Source organism: Tachysurus fulvidraco, chromosome 8 (assembly GCF_022655615.1).
Source record: "Tachysurus fulvidraco isolate hzauxx_2018 chromosome 8, HZAU_PFXX_2.0, whole genome shotgun sequence".
NCBI lineage: Eukaryota > Metazoa > Chordata > Actinopteri > Siluriformes > Bagridae > Tachysurus > Tachysurus fulvidraco.
In genome coordinates, this window is record NC_062525.1 from 838,880 (window position 1) to 856,379 (window position 17,500).

At 42.2% G+C, this 17,500-nt stretch overlaps 2 protein-coding genes across 2 annotated transcripts in view; both read left to right on the plus strand.

The window, feature by feature from the left end:
• Positions 1–4,787, plus strand: part of LOC125145355 (peptidyl-prolyl cis-trans isomerase A-like) — a 7,947-nt gene extending 3,160 nt beyond the window's left edge. The window contains exons 3-6 of the mRNA XM_047817638.1: positions 79–167; positions 1,807–1,903; positions 2,391–2,466; positions 3,942–4,787. Coding sequence (XP_047673594.1) covers positions 79–167; positions 1,807–1,903; positions 2,391–2,466; positions 3,942–4,077 — 398 coding nt within the window. The 3' untranslated portion in view covers positions 4,078–4,787. The remainder of the gene's footprint in view (positions 1–78; positions 168–1,806; positions 1,904–2,390; positions 2,467–3,941) is intronic.
• A 9,076-nt stretch (positions 4,788–13,863) lies between these two features.
• Positions 13,864–17,500, plus strand: part of LOC113634813 (annexin A4-like) — a 16,346-nt gene continuing 12,709 nt past the window's right edge. Inside the window, exon 1 of the mRNA XM_027133984.2 lies at positions 13,864–14,008. The gene's annotated coding sequence lies outside the window, so the exon portion shown is untranslated. The remainder of the gene's footprint in view (positions 14,009–17,500) is intronic.

Consider the following 17,500-nt stretch of genomic DNA (forward strand, 5'->3'; position numbering starts at 1 on the left):
AATAATCTCAATATAATCGTGTGTGTGTGTGTGTGTGTGTGTGTGTGTGTGTGTGTGTGTGTGTGTGTGTGTGTGTAGAGAATTTTCGAGCTCTGTGTACAGGAGAACACGGTTATGGATACAAAGGCTCCATCTTCCACAGAGTCATACCACAGTTCATGTGTCAGGTAAACACACACACACACACACACAAAGACACAGACACACACATACACACACTCACACACACACACACACACACACACGATCAGTGCACGAGTGTCTGCTATGTGTTATATAGCAGATTTAACAGTCATCTTCCTTCTGAACATAAAGGAAGTGAAAACAGCAAAAGAGGAAAAAAGTTAACCGCTGACTGCCTCTCTGTCTGACTGCCTCTCTGTCTGTCTGCCTCTCTGTCTGCCTCTCTGTCTGACTGCCTCTCTGTCTGCCTCTCTGCCTGTCTGTCTGTCTGTTTATATGTTTGTGTCTGTCTGTGTATTTATGTGTCTGTTTGTGTGTTTATCTGCCTCTCTTTCTGTCTGTCTGCCCGACTGATGGTTAAATTCTGTAATGAGCAAACACACACACACACACACACACACACACACACACACACACACACACACACAGAGAGCTTTAGAGCTGCCCATTATTAATAGCTGCATTGTCTCCTGCCTGCACGCAGTACAGCTTCTAACACTGCCGTCAAACTCGTCTCAATTATCTGCCAGGAACAAAACAGACACACACACAAACACACACACACACACACACACACACACACACACACAGTTTGAGAAACTGAAACACTGCAGGCTGTTCATATCAGAGCGAGTCTCACTGACTGCAGATACGAACAGTGAAGAACACACACTGATCTGGAGCTTCACTCTTGTCTGGAGTCGTAACTTTAGGCTTTTGTCTGTTCTCATGTGACTTTTACAGAGGTTTAAGTAGATCATCACCCGTTAGAGGTCTCTGGGTAAAAGGTGTGTGCTTTAGTGTGTCGCTCACAGACAAGCTGCACTTTAGTCACACAGGGACACGCCCACGGCAGCCATGTTTACCTCTGAGGTAAAGAAACCTGTCCTAAACGCCCAGTAGGTCAGAACCTTATCCACTGTTTACATCACCGTGCTGCTGAGTTCTGGTCAGTAGCACAGGGTTATTTATAATTAACGCACATCATGGTTTCTATAGCAACAGCTCGTTTACGGGGAGGTGTACGATGAAGAGATGAAGGGATTTTAAAGCTGTGTAATGTTTGATTCATCACCATTACAACTTGTTTGTTACGAGGTAATGTGATGACGTTACTGAGCCAGGGGGCGTGGCCTAGAGTTCCACCTGTGTGACCGCACCGTAGTGTGTGTGTGTCTGTGTGTGTGTGTCTGTGATTGTGTCTGTGTGTGTTATGGGTTAGAATTACAACTGTGTGATTGTGTCTGATCTCACACCCTACTGTTCCTGTGTCTTCACTTATTGTGTGTAACAGAACATGTCTCTCTAAAACGAGTCTGTGTGCTACCTCGGGGTTAATTCTGTCCACATTAAAGTGTAAATGTTTCTCATTGTGTTTATTTCAGCCGTTGGAAAAGATTCCACACTCATTTCCATAACGTTTGCATGTTTATTGTGTCTTTTATGAGTCGCTGACTTCATACTGATTCACTGACTCGGTTGAAAATGATTCACTGACTCGGTTCAGCGATTTAATTTAATTTTATATTGAGTTGTCTAAATGATTCATTACATCAGTAAATCAATTAACATTGTGTGTGTGTGTGTGTGTGTTTGTGTGTGTGTGTGTGTGTGTGTTTACAGGGTGGTGATTTTACCCATCATAATGGTACGGGAGGGAAGTCGATCTACGGCACACGTTTTCCTGATGAGAACTTCACACTGAAACACACAGGGCCTGGTGAGACACACACACACACACACACACACACACACACATTTTGGTTTTGAGGTGTAGTGATTGTGTTATTGTATTGTATTATTCTGGCTTTGTGTTTGTTCTGTATGAGAGTGTGTGTTATATATAGATATTAAATAGAGATGTAATTATAGCCTGTGGCTGATTAATAAAACGACTGGTTGTGTTTTATTCATCTGGAGCATGAAGAGCTTTATTACATGTTTCAGGCGGCAGCAGAAGGAGTGTGTTGGGACATGTCAGTGTTTAGTGTGTAACCTGATGATAAAGAGTGTTTTGTAGCTGCATGAACCTGCTGCCTGAGGGCCAACTATATTCATGTCACACTTTCAAAACCTTTCACACACAACAAACAATGCTGTGGTGTGGAGTGAACTATAACACGGTGTTGTTTAATAAACTGTGTGTGTGTGTGTGTGTGTGTGTGTGTGTGTGTGTGTGTGTGTGTGTGTGTGTGTGTGTGTGTTAGGTATTCTGTCTATGGCCAATGCAGGACCAAACACCAACGGCTCCCAGTTCTTCATCTGCACTGTAAAAGCTGAATGGTATGCTACACTGTGTGTGTGTAGTGTGTGTGTAGTGTGTGTAGTGTGTGGTGTGCATGTGGTGTGTGTGTGTGCATGGTGAGTGTGTAGTGTAGTGTGTGTGTGGTGTGTATTTTGTGTGTGTGTGTATTTTGTGTGTGTAGTGTGTGTGGTGTGTATTTTGTGTGTGTAGTGTGTGTGTGGTGTGTATTGTGTGTGTGTGTGTGTGTGGTGTGTATTTTGTGTCTAGTGTGTGTGGTGTGTATTTTGTGTGTGTGTGTATTTTGTGTGTGTAGTGTGTGTGTGTATTTTGTGTGTGTGGTGTGTATTTTGTGTGTGTAGTGAGTGTGTGTAGTGTGTATTGTGTGTGTGTGTGTGTGTGTGTGTGTGGTGTGTATTTTGTGTCTAGTGTGTGTGGTGTGTATTTTGTGTCTAGTGTGTGTGTTGTGTGTATTTTGTGTGTGTAGTGAGTGTGTGTAGTGTGTGTGTGTGTGTGGTGTGTATTTTGTGTGTGTAGTGTGTGTGTGGTGTGTATTGTGTGTGTGTGTGTGGTGTGTATTTTGTGTCTAGTGTGTGGTGTGTATTTTGTGTGTGTGTGTATTTTGTGTGTGTAGTGTGTGTGGTGTGTATTTTGTGTGTGTGTGTATTTTGTGTGTGTGGTGTGTATTTTGTGTGTGTAGTGAGTGTGTGTAGTGTGTATTGTGTGTGTGTGTGTGTGTGTGGTGTGTATTTTGTGTCTAGTGTGTGTGGTGTGTATTTTGTGTCTAGTGTGTGTGTTGTGTGTATTTTGTGTGTAGTGTGTGTGTATGTGTAGTGTTTAAACAGGCATCAGGGTGACCTTTGTGATTTTTGTGTGTTTCCTTATTCAAAGCTAGAAAGCAACTCGGAGACTGACTCAGTAGAACTGACTCCTCATTTGATTCAGTTTGTTGAGTCTTCTGAAAATGATTCAGCTCCTTATTAAACCATAAATCACGGTTTGATTCTGATTTGATTCTTTAGAAAATGAGTCACAATCATTCGGTTCTGTAGGAAATGATTAGTGCAGTATAGAAACTTTGTGTGATGTGATTCGTTGATCAGAAAGTGATTCATTATTCTGTCTTAAACTACGTTATGAATTAAATCTGACCCAAACATTCAGGAATGGAACGATTCAGGGAATTATGATATTCCATAAAAATGAGTTTGTACAGAAAATTATTTAATGGATTCAGCAAAATATTCAGTTTTTTTTTCACTTTAAACAGAATGTTTAACCAGATTTGACTAGAATTCGGTTCTGATGATTCAGTGTGAAATGAATCTCAAATTTGATTCCGATTCGATTCTTCTGTAAATTATTCACTGTGTTATGAAATCTCAGATTTTCTTATTTGATTCTAAAAATAGAATGCCTTTTGACTCTCTGTGTGTGTGTGTGTGTGTGTGTGTGTGTGTGTGTGTGTGTGTGTGTGTGTGTGTGTGTGTGTGTGTGTGTGTGTGTGTGTGTCCAGGTTGGATGGGAAGCACGTGGTGTTCGGCAGTGTGAAGGAGGGGATGGAGGTGGTGAAGAAGGTGGAGGCGTTCGGCTCTCGCTCTGGGAAAACCTCCAAAAGAATCATCATCTCTGACTGTGGAGAAATCAAATAACACACACACACACACACACACACACACACACACACAGCAAGAACACCTCAGCACCAGGACTCGTTCCAGTACAGATCACAACACACCCTTTTTCATTTCCTCTTCTATAGGCCCTTCTCTTTGCCCCTGCTACTTCCTGTTCCTGTAAAATCTGACATTTTTTATCATAGACTTTTCTGCTTAAAGATGACTGACATGGGTATTCTAAAGCTAACTCGCTAACATTAAAGAGCTAGCTAACGGTGAGAATATTAGCTAGCTAATAGAATACCGTCGGATGCTCCGCTTTGGGGATCGTCTTTATTCTCTCGCCAGTTTGGTGTCTGATTTATACAAAATGTTCCCCAAATAAAACTAGCTGGTTAGCGTTAGATACGACCTCTACATAGAGTCCGCTAGCTAGTGTTAATAAGCGGAGGATCCGTGAGCAAGTAACGAATCAGTGTGTGATTAACTACCTGACTGCAATAATTAAGCCTGTGAATTCTGAATCTGAGCCAAATCGGGATTAAATAAAGCTGGATCAGTTAAACCTGGATCGGTGACGTGTTCAGGTCCAGAGTGTCTGCATTCATGTGAACGTTGTGTATTCGTGTTTCTGGAAGCCGATCCTCAGGGAGTCGCCCGTTTCAGCTCCTCACACACCTGTCCTGGTGGGCGGAGCTTAGAGCGGGACGCATTTAAAATAAAAGATTTCATCACATTGTAAAGGTGTGTAAGTCTCTGACGTGATGGTGTGTAGCATGATGAGTGTGTGTGAGGGGAAACGCTGCAGTTGTGTGTTTATTGTGTAACCGTGTGTTGGAGGACACGGCGGGGTTTAATCTGGATGGACTTTAACATAAAGACAAATAAATTTAAATAAAAAGCTAACAAACTCCTGACCTACAGATGAATTACGTTTAGTTTCAACAACCAGATAAATAAATGAATAATAAACGGCGATGAAGCCGAGTCGCCGTCGTCACCTGGAACTGATCCGTTTCCTCTCGCACCACGAGGGCGCTGTACAGGTTCTCCTTTTATTTATATTTAATATTTAACATTTATTAGATGTAATGTTCTGGTTTTGTTCCTGTTGTCTCTCTGTAAGCTAACGAGATGAAACCGGTCAGTATGGGATCTGAAAAGAAGCGGAACCTCCTCCGTCCTCATGTGGAAATGTTTTAAGTTCCAGTTTCACACTTAACCAAACATTTGAGTCATTTACGCTCAGATTAAATTGCCGGAGTTGCTCAGAAGAGTCGATTCAGATAGAATGATTCTTAAAGGTACAGTTTTAATGCTGACACTCGGAGTCCTTCTGTACGTGTTCTATATAAACTATTTCCTTACACAACAACGATCACACACGTTTATTATGGAGCGGTTACTATGGAAACAATGGATCTGTGCTACAATCAGAGCTGTTGGAGAGAACGAATCAACTCCTGACCAATCAGAGAGCAGAACTCTGGTACAGTTTTTTTCATGGCTGTTTTCCTGACACCTGAATGTGGAAGACACCGAAGTGTGAATGTCGGACCTTGTCGTCACAACGTCGTGTTAATTACACAGATTATTTACAGCTTTATGTCAGTAATAGTCCGTGTTTGTGTAACGAGACACGTGGTGTGAGATTGTTGTGTGTCAGCAGGTGATGGAGCGCCACCTGGTGTTAGCTCTCTGTAAGTGTTGTGTAAGGTGTGAAGTCTTTAGTGGACGATAAAGTGTTTGTGAGAAATGTTGAGTAGATGAACGGATGAGAAGCTCAGAATATCAGACCACAGAATAAAGTTTACTTCCTTTAACTAGTTGATGTTGAGGAGCTCACGAGGCTGTGGACACTTGAGGAAGTGCTGCTCAGGGGGGTGTGTGTGTGTGTGTGTATGTGCGTGCATGTGTATACGTGAGTGTGGGGGTGTGTATATGTTTGTGTGTGTATGTGTGCGTGCATGTGTATACGTGAGTGTGGGGGTGTGTATGTGTGCGTGCATGTGTATACGTGAGTGTGGGGGTGTGTATATGTTTGTGTGTGTGCGTGTGTGTCTGTGTGTGTGTGTATGTATGTGCTAGTGTGTGTGTGTGTGTGAGTATGTATGTGCTAGTGTCTGTGTGTGTGTGAGGGAGTGTATATGGTTGTGTGTGTGTGTGTGTGTGTGTGTGTGTGTGTGTGTGTGTGTGTGTGTGTGTGTGTGTGTGTGTGTGTGTGTTGAATCAGACCACTAGAGGGCGCACCAAGAACGTTGTATTTAACATAGTGAGTCATTGTAATGATTAATGATAATCAAAATAAATAAAATTTAAGTGTGTGTGTGTGCGTCCGTGCATGTATGTGTGTGTGTATATGTGTGTTTGCGTGTGTGGGTGTGAATATGTTTGCGTGTGTGTGTGTGTTTGCGTGTGTGTGTGTGTGTGGAATCAGACCACTAGAGAGCACGCATTTTAATGATTAATGATAAATAATTAAATAAAACAAATAAACCTAAACTGTTTTTCATAAATGAATGAGGTCACGTGTGTGTAGAAATAATTCTTTTTATTTTAATTATTCTGTTTGTTACAGGAGAAGTGTTGGGGTTTTACTGAGTGCATACAAAAGTGTTAAATAAAAGTATGTAGGAGCTATTTGTCTATTTTTGTTTGTGTAATGTTCAAATTTATTTGTTAAGTAGTTTATTTATTGGTCTTTTGTGTTCATTAGAATATGTTTATTATTCTTCTAATTGGATTTTTTAGTATTTCTTTTCTATTGGGTTAGACCATGTGCACCTAGGGGGGTAAAAGGGGTTCAGTTGAAGCAGCCTGGATGGGCCTGTGGTTTATACCTGTTTGTCAAGCCGGTTGTACACAAAGAGCAGGAGATGCAAACTTGTGTATTTGCCTGTAAACCTTTTAATAAAGCTCACCAAACACATCATCTGACTCGGACTCAATCCTTTAACTGATTATTTTAGTTATTTTGGAGTTAAGTTCGATTATTTTTTTTATTTCGTTTGATTTGACAAATGGTCACTACAAAGTATATGATACAAACTTACACAAATAAAACAAAATAAATAAATAAATAAGTGTGAGTTGTACAGTGGTTTTAACCCTTAAGGTTAGTAACAACATCCTGTTAGACAGGTTTCTCTGTGTGGACTCCACCTTGTGTACATATATATATATATTGTGTGTGTGTGTGTGTGTGTGTGTGTGAGAGAGAGAGAGAGAGAGAGAGAGAGAGAGAGAGAGAGAGAGAGAGAGAGAGCTGTATGGAAGGGAAAGAGAGAAAGTGCATTGTGTTGATATTTATATGTTGTCTCAGTCAGGTGTGTATTACACAATGGAGTGTGTGTGTAGATTTAAATCCTTAAACACACTGAATGTTTAATCTACATCTAATTCAGAGATATTCAGGTTTTATTTATATTTATATTTATTATTCTATAATTTACCTTTAAAATGAATTAAATTAGACTGCTACCAAATAGCCTGCACCTTTTGATCGAAGTAAATGTGACGTATCATAAAATACCTAAAGATTTCTCAAGTACTGTGGTGTGAGGCCGTCAAGTCAAGTCAAGTCAAGTCAAGTCAAGCTTTTGTTGTCATTACAACCACATATAGCTGTTACAGTACACAGGATCAGGGAGCTACATAAAACAAAGACAGAGCTATAAGGACTTAGTAAGTGTGTGCAACAGTGCAACCTGATGTACACAGTGCAGGACAAGACAAGACAGTGCAGGACAAAAGACAGGCAGTGTGTGTGTGTGTGTGTGTGTGTGTGTGTGTGTGTGTGTGTGTGTGTGCGTGCGTGTGTGTGTGTGTGTGTGTGTGTGTGTATTGTGCTCTGTACACTTCAGTTCACAGTCTGGTCGTGAGGCCCTAATCAGAACCAGAATCAGCATCAGGGTTATAGACCAAGTGTGTTGATGTTGACACACACAAGGAATTTGGTTCCAGCAGTTTGTGACTCTCAAAAGTACAGACATACTCAATACTATACAAACTATACAAGACAATGCAGACGATGAGATACAATATAGACAGAATGAGAATAAAATATGAATATAGAATGAATAAAATGTATAAAATATGAATATAGAATATGACAGATCAGTTCTGTACATAAAGTACGGAAGTGTAAATAACGTAAATATAGTGTAATATACTTTAGTACACTATACAGCAGCAGTAGTGTTTAATATATACAGATGATGTGATGACTGACGGTCCTGATAATGCAGCACTTATAGATATGAAGCAGTGAATATAATGATGGTGAGGTGTTAATCAGGGTGATTGTCTGGGGTAAGTAACTGTTCCTGTGTCTGGGAGTTTTAGTAAAGTTCTGTAGTACCTGAGAGAAGGGAGGAGCTGTAAGAGGGTGTGTTCAGGGTGTGAAGGGGCAGTGGTGTTGTTTACTGCCCGGTTTCTGGTTGTTGTGTTGTACAAGTCCTGGGGGGTGGGCAGGGGGGCACCAATTATTATTTCTGCTGCTCTAACCATGCGTTGCGGTCTGTTCCTGTCCTGTTTAGTTGCTGCACCAAACCAGATGGTGATGGATGTGAACAGGACAGATTCTATGACTGCAGTGTAAAACAGCACCAACAGCTCCTGTGGCAGACCAAACTTCCTTAAGTGATGTAGAAACTACATCCTCTGCTCGGCCTTTTGATGATGGAGTTTATGTTGCACTCCCATTTCAGGTCTTGGGAAATGGTAGTGATCAGAAACTTGAAGGCCTCCACAGATGACACCGGGCTGTTGGATATTGTGAGGGGGAGTTGTGTTGGGGGGTCTTTCCTAAAGTCCACTATCATCTACACAGTTTTGAGGGTGTTTACCTCCAGGCTGTTCTGACTGCACCATAGCACCAGCCGCCTCCCCTCCTGCTGGTATGCAGAATCATCGCCATCTTGGATGAGACCGATGAGCATAGTATCATCTGCAAACTTCAGGAGTTTAACAGTTGGGTCACTTGAAGTGCAGTCATTAGTGTAGAGAGAGATTAGCAGTGGGGAGAGGACACATCCCTGAGGAACGCCACTGCTGATTGTCCGAATGCTGGAGGTGGCACCTCCCAGTCTCACCTGTTGTTTCCTATCTGTCAGGAAGCTGGTGATCCACTGACAGATGGAAGGGGGTATAGTGAGCTTTAGGAGTTTGGAGTGGAGAATTTCCAGAATTATTGTATTAAAAGCCGAACTAAAGCCAACAAACAGAATCCGGGCGTCTGTCCCTGGGCAGTCCAGGTGTTGCAGAATGTAGTGCAGTCCGATGTTGACTGCGTCATCCACTGACCTGTTGCCTCAGAGGGAGATGGGGGCCAATCTTGTAGTTTGTGATGCCTTTCAGGCCTTTCCACACTGACGCAGGGTTGTTATCTGAAAACCTGCTTTTCAGCTTTTCAGAGTAGCTTTTGGCTATTCTGATCTCCTTTGTCAGTAGGTTCCTGGCCTGCTTATATAGAGTTTTGTCTCCCCCTCTGTAGCCATCTTCCTTGGCTTGTCGAAGTTTTTTGAATTCGGCTGTGAACCATGGCTTGTTGTTACTGTACTTGCAGAAGGTTTTGGTTGGCACACAAACGTCTTTACAAAAGCTGATGTACGATGTCACAGTGTCAGTCAGTTCATCCAGGCTGTCAGTTCCAGCCTCAAACATACTCCAATCAGTACAGTCTTGTAGTTCCTGCATTGCCTCACTAGAAGTCTCTTCACTGTTTTTACTACAGGTTTAGTAGATTTTAGTTTCTGCCTGTATGTTGGAATAAGACCAAACAGTGACCCCCAATGCTACTGCTTCGGTACCAGATGGCAGGAGGGTGTGTAAGGGTGTGTGGGGTGAAAAGTGTGTGTGAGGGGTGTGTATGATGTAAAGAGTGTGTGTGAGGGGTGTGTGGGGTCATCCACAATACTGTTGTCTTTGGGGATGCAACTTGTGGTGTAAATGTCCATGATAGAGGGAACAGAGACTCCAATGATCTTTTCAGCTGTCCTCACTATCCGCTGCAGGGTCTTGTGATCTGAGATGGTGCAGGTCCCAAACCAGACAGTGATGCAGCTGCTCAGGATGATCTCAATGGTCCCTCTGTAGAATGTAGTCAGGATGGGAGGAGGGAGATGTGCCTTTCTCAGCCTTCATAAGAAGTAGAGATGCTGCTGGGCTTTCTTGGTGATGGAGCTGGTTTTGAGTGACCAGGTGAAGTTCTCCACTAGATGGACACCAAGAAATTTGGTGCTCTTGATGATCTCTACAGATGATCCGTCGATGTTCAGCAGAGAGTGGTCGTTCTGTGCTCTTCTGAAGTCAACATCCATCTCTTTAGTTTTATCAACATTCAGAGACAGGTTGTTGAAGTTAGATGTTGCACGTCCTCTCTATATGCTGACTTGTCCTTCTTACTGATGAGACCCACCACAGTCGTATCATCGGTGAACTTGATAATATGGTTCGATCTGTGCATTGCTGAGTCAGCAAGGTGAACAGCATTGGGCTGAGCATGCGGCCCTGAGGGGCTCCAGGACTCATTATGGTGGTGCTGGAGATGATGTTCCCGATCTGGACTGACTGAAGTCTCCCAGTCAGGAAGTCCAGGATCCAGTTGCAGAGGGAGGTGTTCTGTCCCAGCAGGCTCAGCTTCCCAATCAGGTGCTGAGGGATGATTGTATTGAATGCTGAACTAAAGTCTATGAACAGCATTCGTACATAAGTGTCTTTATTGTCCAGGTGGGTGAGGGCTAAATGAAGGGCCGTGGCAATGGCATCGTCCCTGGAACAGTTTTGACAAAACACGAACTGTAGGGGGTCCAGTGAGGGTGGTAACTAGGTGGATAAACAGAGAATCTGGTCATTGGGGGTACGGATGGTCTTCCTTGCCATTACATTGTTTTGCACCTCAAACCGAGAGTAGAAGTCATTCAGCGCGTCTAGGAGGGAGGCATCACTATCACAAGCAGGTGAAGCTGTCTTGTAGTTCGTGATCGCCTGTATGCCCTGCCACATGCGGCGAGTGTCTCCGCTGTCCTGGAAGTGGTTGTGGATTGTCTGGGTGTGTGCTCGCTTTGCCTCTATAATGGCTCGGGACAGTTTGGTCCTTTCTGTTCTTAGGGCCACCCTGTGCCCTGTTCTGAAGGCTAGGTCTCTATTCTTCAGCAGCGCATGCATGTTAGCAGTCATCCAGGGCTTCTGGTTGAAGCATGTGGTGATGGTCTTGGAGATGGTCACGTCATTGATGCACTTGCTGATGTAGCTGGTCACTGATGCCGTGTACTCCTCCAAGTTGACGGAGTTGCCGTTGGTTGCAGCCTCCCTGAAGATGTTCCAGTCAGTGCACTGAAAGCAGTCCTGAAGAGCAGAGGTGGCTCCTGCTGGCCAGGTTTTCACCTGGTAACCAAGTAACACCAGCAAAGAGACACAACCCTGATCTGAGACCAGTAACAGGACATTTACCACTTTAACCAGCGCTGTCTCTGTGCTGTGATGAGGACTAAATCCTGACTGATACATTACATGTATATTATTCCTGTGTAGGTCTGAACATAACTGCTGAGCTACAACCTTCTGTAGGATGTTGGAGATAAACTGGAGGTTTGAGTTTGGTCTATAGTTAATAGACAGCTGGTTTGGGTCGAGGTCAGGTTTATTAATCAGAGGCTTGATAAATAAAGATTTCGGCACATAACCAGTGCTAAGGGAATTAGGTTGATCATTTTGAAGAGTAAGTCAGTGAAATTAAGTCAGTCTCAGTTCTGAGCAGTAATAAAACCAAAGATGGGCCCTCTTTACAAGAGAACTTTAAGACACAGAGTTTAAGCATCTTTATTTCCTTTTATTTACTTATTCAGAAATATTACTTCTGCCCCAGGAATTTATAAATAAACTCTAAACACTGATAATTTGTATTATTTTATGTGTGTGCGCCTGTGTGTATGTGCATGCGTGTGTATGTGTGTGTATATGTGTGTATGTATGTATGTATGTATGTGTGCGTGTGTGTATGTATATGTGTGTGTAGGTGTGTGTGTATGTATATGTGTGTATGTATGTATGTATGTGTGCGTGTGTGTGTATGTATGTATGTATGTGTGCGTGTATGTGTGCGTGTGTGTGTATGTATGTGTGTATGCATGTGTGCGTGTGTGTATGTATATGTGTGTGTAGGTGTGTGTGTATGTATATGTGTGTATGTATGTATGTATGTGTGCGTGTGTGTATGTATATGTGTGTATGTGTGCGTGTGTGTGTGTGTGTGTGTATGTATATGTGTGTATGTATGTATGTATGTGTGCGTGTGTGTGTATGTATGTGTGTATGTATGTGTGTGTGTATATATGTGTGTGTGTAGTGTGTGTTTGTGTGTGTGTGTATGTATGTATATGTATGTATGTATGTATGTGTGCGTGTGTGTATGTATATGTGTGTATGTATGTATGTATGTATGTGTGCGTGTGTGTTTATGTATGTGTGTGTGTGTATATATATATGTGTGTGGGTACGTGTGTGGTTTGTGTGTGGTGTGTATGTATGATGTATGTATGTATGTATGCTGGTGCGTGTGTGTATGTTATGTGTGTATGTATGTGTGCGTGTGTGGTGTATGTATGTATATGTGTGTATGTATGTGTGTGTTTGTATATGTGTGTGTGTAGTGTGTGTTTGTGTGTGTGTGCGTGTATGTATGTATATGTGTGTATGTATGTATGTGTGCGTGTATGTATGTGTGTGTGTGTATATGTGTGTGTGTAGTGTGTGTGTGTGCGTGTATGTATATGTGTGTATGTATGTATGTGTGCGTGTGTGTGTGTATGTATGTGTGTGCGTGTGTGTGTATGTATGTATATGTGTGTATCAATGTACGTATGTGTGTGTGTAGTGTGTGTTTGTGTGTGTGTGCGTGTATGTATGTATATGTGTGTATGTATGTATGTGTGTGTGTATGTATGTATATGTGTGTATGTATGTATGTGTGCGTGTGTGTGTATGTATGTATATGTGTGTATCAATGTACGTATGTGTGAATGTATGTGTGTGTATGTATGTATGTGTGCGTATGTATGTATGTGTGCGTGTGTGTTATGTATGTGTGTATGTATGTGTGTGCGTGTGTGTGTATGTATGTATATGTGTGTATCAATGTACGTATGTGTGTATGTATGTGTGTGTTTGTATATGTGTGTGTGTAGTGTGTGTTTGTGTGTGTGTGCGTGTATGTATGTATATGTGTGTATGTATGTATGTGTGCGTGTATGTATATGTGTGTATGTATGTATGTGTGCGTGTGTGTGTGTATGTATGTGTGTGCGTGTGTGTGTATGTATGTATACGTGTGTATCAATGTACGTATGTGTGTATGTATGTGTGTGTGTATATATGTGTGTGTGTGTAGTGTGTGTTTGTGTGTGTGTGCGGGTATGTATGTATATGTGTGTATGTATGTATGTGTGCGTGTGTGTGTATGTATGTATATGTGCGTATCAATGTACGTATGTGTGTATGTATGTGTGTGTATATGTGTGTGTGTAGTGTGTGTTTGTGTGTGTGTGTGCGTGTATGTATGTATATGTGTGTATGTATGTATGTGTGCGTGTATGTGTATGTATGTATATGTGCGTATCAATGTACGTATGTGTGTATGTATGTGTGTGTGTATATATGTGTGTGTGTGTAGTGTGTGTTTGTGTTTGTGTGCATGTGTTTGACCACAATCTTATTGCTTGAGATAAACCATAGTTTCCATTTTTTTCAGCACACGCAAATTAAATATTCATTACTTTCACTTCCGTATTATTATGTTTACTACCTGACTACATGCTTATGAAAATAAGGCTGGGTGTGTAGTGTCGTCACAAGCGCTCCGGACACACCCAGTGCGCGTGCGCACATTCTCCTGTGTGCGTGTGTAAGTGTGCGTGTAAATCAGTGGCTCACACACACTTCCTGCTGCAGCTTCAATACACTCACTGTAAGTCTCTCTGTGTCTTATATTTAATTCTGTTTGTTACACTGCGTGTTATTGATGAAGCTGGGGGTCTCCTCACGCGCACTAATAACGAGATAAACACGAGATAAACACGAGATAAACACTGCGCTCTCTTCTGAAAGTTCTGCGATATCTTTAATTCAGGAAGTGAGAATGTCGGACTAATCATCTGTAACCTGCAGTATGTGTGTGTGTGTGTGTGTGTGTGTGTGTGTGTGTGTGTGTGTGAGAGAGAGAGAGAGTGAAGGTTATTATGTAACACAGTAATGCTGTTATTCTGGATGTTGGGTGGAAACTGCTTTGAACTGATGGCAGCCATTTTACACAAATCTCTAACAAACTGTACAAGTAAAAGTGAAGAATGATAAAGTCTCATATCTCGCTTTTCACTTACTAATATCTCACGTTAATATCTCACGTTAATATCTCACGTAAATAACTAGTGACTTTGCGGTAGTGAATCACCGGAAGAATCGGTTCATTTTCACGCTTGTTATACATCGAATCGTTTGGTAATGATGAAACTAGTTCACTTTATTACTTTGAATATTTTTCCCTATCAGTGTGTGTTGTGTATTTAATGTAAACTGGTGTTAAAAATTCTCTAAAACATTTAATATAAAAGTTAATGTAAAAGTCTTAAAATAACGAGTAAATAAATAAACCTCCAAACTCACATCCAGTGAATCATATACAATAAAGAGCATTCAGTGTATTTGTGTCCTGGTAGACATTAAACAGATGTTGTAACACATCTATTGGCTGTTGTAGATCTTGGGGGCGGAGCTTCGTGAACATGGGAGTGAATGGACGTTTAAAACTGTTAGAGAATTAAAGTTCAAAATAAAATGGACCTAATGCACCTTTTTATGGAAAGAATCAAAACCTATTATTATAGATTAAAGTAAACACATCTGCTGAATGAACTTTAATCTACTTTGTTTAAGAGAAATGAAAAGTCAGCAGTTTGGATGGAAACGAATCAGTAGTTTGTGTAGTGAAGTGTGTACGTTATTGTGTTGCAGTTGTAACACAATCAGAACTTAACCCGTTGATCAGGTTAGGAGAGTCTCACAGCTCTGATGGAGTCGAGCAGGAAGTCAAACAACCGTGGTTTAGAAGCACGGGATAAATGTTCCCTCTCTCTCACCCACCCACCCACCCACCCACCCACACACACACACATACACACACACACACAGTTTTGCGACACTGTTGTGTTGAAACAGCGCCCAGTGTTGCATGATTCTTGTCAGTGTGAATCTTTTTTATGTCTGAAATCTTTAAATGTAAATGTGCAGCCGGTCGACTGACTCCTGACTCCTGACTCCTGACTCATGTATAACAGACTCATTCAAATCACTTGGTTACTGGGCTGGATGGAGTTCCAGGTCATCAAAGGTGGAGCTGAATTACAATACACACACACAAACACACACACAAACACACACACACACACACACACACATACACACACACACACACAGTTTTGCGACACTGTTGTGTTGAAACAGCGCTCAGTGTTGCATGATTCTTGTCAGTGTGAATCTTTTTTATGTCTGAAATCTTTAAATGTAAATGTGCAGCCGGTCGACTGACTCCTGACTCCTGACTCATGTAAAACCAGACGCATTCAAATCACTTGGTTACATACACGCACACAAACACACACCACACACACACCACCCACACACACCAATATAGAAATGACACACACCCACCACAGTAACTACACACACACACCACAGTAACTACACACACACCACCACAACACAATAATAGTAATGACACACCCACCAAAGTAACTACCACACACACCACAGAAACTACACACAAACCACAGGAACTGACACACACACCCACAGTAACTACAAACACAACACACACCACACAATATGGTAATCGACACACACACCACAGTAACTACACACACACACACACACAATATGGTAATGACACACACACACACACACACACAATATAGTAATGACACACACCACAGTGACTAAACACACACCACAGTGACTACACACACACCACAGTGACTAAACACACACCACAGTGACTACACACACACACCACAGTGACTACACACACCACAGTAACTACACACACACTATAGTAACTACACACACAGCACAGTAACCACACACACTATAGTAACTACACACACAGCACAGTAACCACACACACATGCCCACACCACAGTAACTACACACACTATAGTAACTACACACACAGCACAGTAACCACACACACCACAGTAACTACACAAACACTATAGTAACTACACACACACACCACAGTAACTACACACACACCACAGTAACTACACACACACACACACACCACAGTAACGAGACACACACACTATAGTAATGACAAACACACTATAGTAACAACACACACACACACCACAGTAACGACACACACCACAGTAACCACACACACACCACAGTAATGACACACACCACAGTAACCACACACACACTATAGTAACTACACACACAGCACAGTAACCACACACACTATAGTAACTACACACACAGCACAGTAACCACACACACACACAACGCCCACCACCACAGTAAACTACACACACCTATAGTAAACTACACACACAGCACAGTACCACACACAACTATAGTAACTACACACAACAGCACACAGTACCCACACAAACACACACGCCCACAACCCACAGTAACTGCACACACCACCCACAGTAAACTGCACACCACACACCACAGTAACTGCACACACACACCACAGTAAACTGCACACACACACCCAGTAGTAACTGCACACACACACACCACAGTAAGAACTACACACACACCCACACCACAGTAACTGCACACACACACCACAGGTACTGCACCACAACACACCACAGTAACTGCACACACACACACCACAGTAACTGCACACACACACACCACAGTAACTGCCACACACACACCACAGCTATTAACTGCACACACACACCACAGTACTGCGCACACACACACCACCAGTAACTGCACACACACACCACAGGTAACTGCACCACAGTAACTACACACACACACCACAGTAACTACACACACACCACAGTAACTACACACACACCACAGTAACTACACACACACACACACACACACCACAGTAACTACACACACACACACCACAGTAACTACACACACACACCACAGTAACTACACACACACACCACAGTAACTGCACACACACACACCACATTAACTACACACACACACACACACACACACCACATTAACTACACACACACCACATTAACTACACACACACCACAGTAACTACACACACACCACATTAACTACACACACACACACACCACATTAACTACACACACACCACATTAACTACACACACACCACAGTAACTACACACACACCACATTAACTACACACACACCACAGTAACTACACAAACACCACATTAACTACACACACA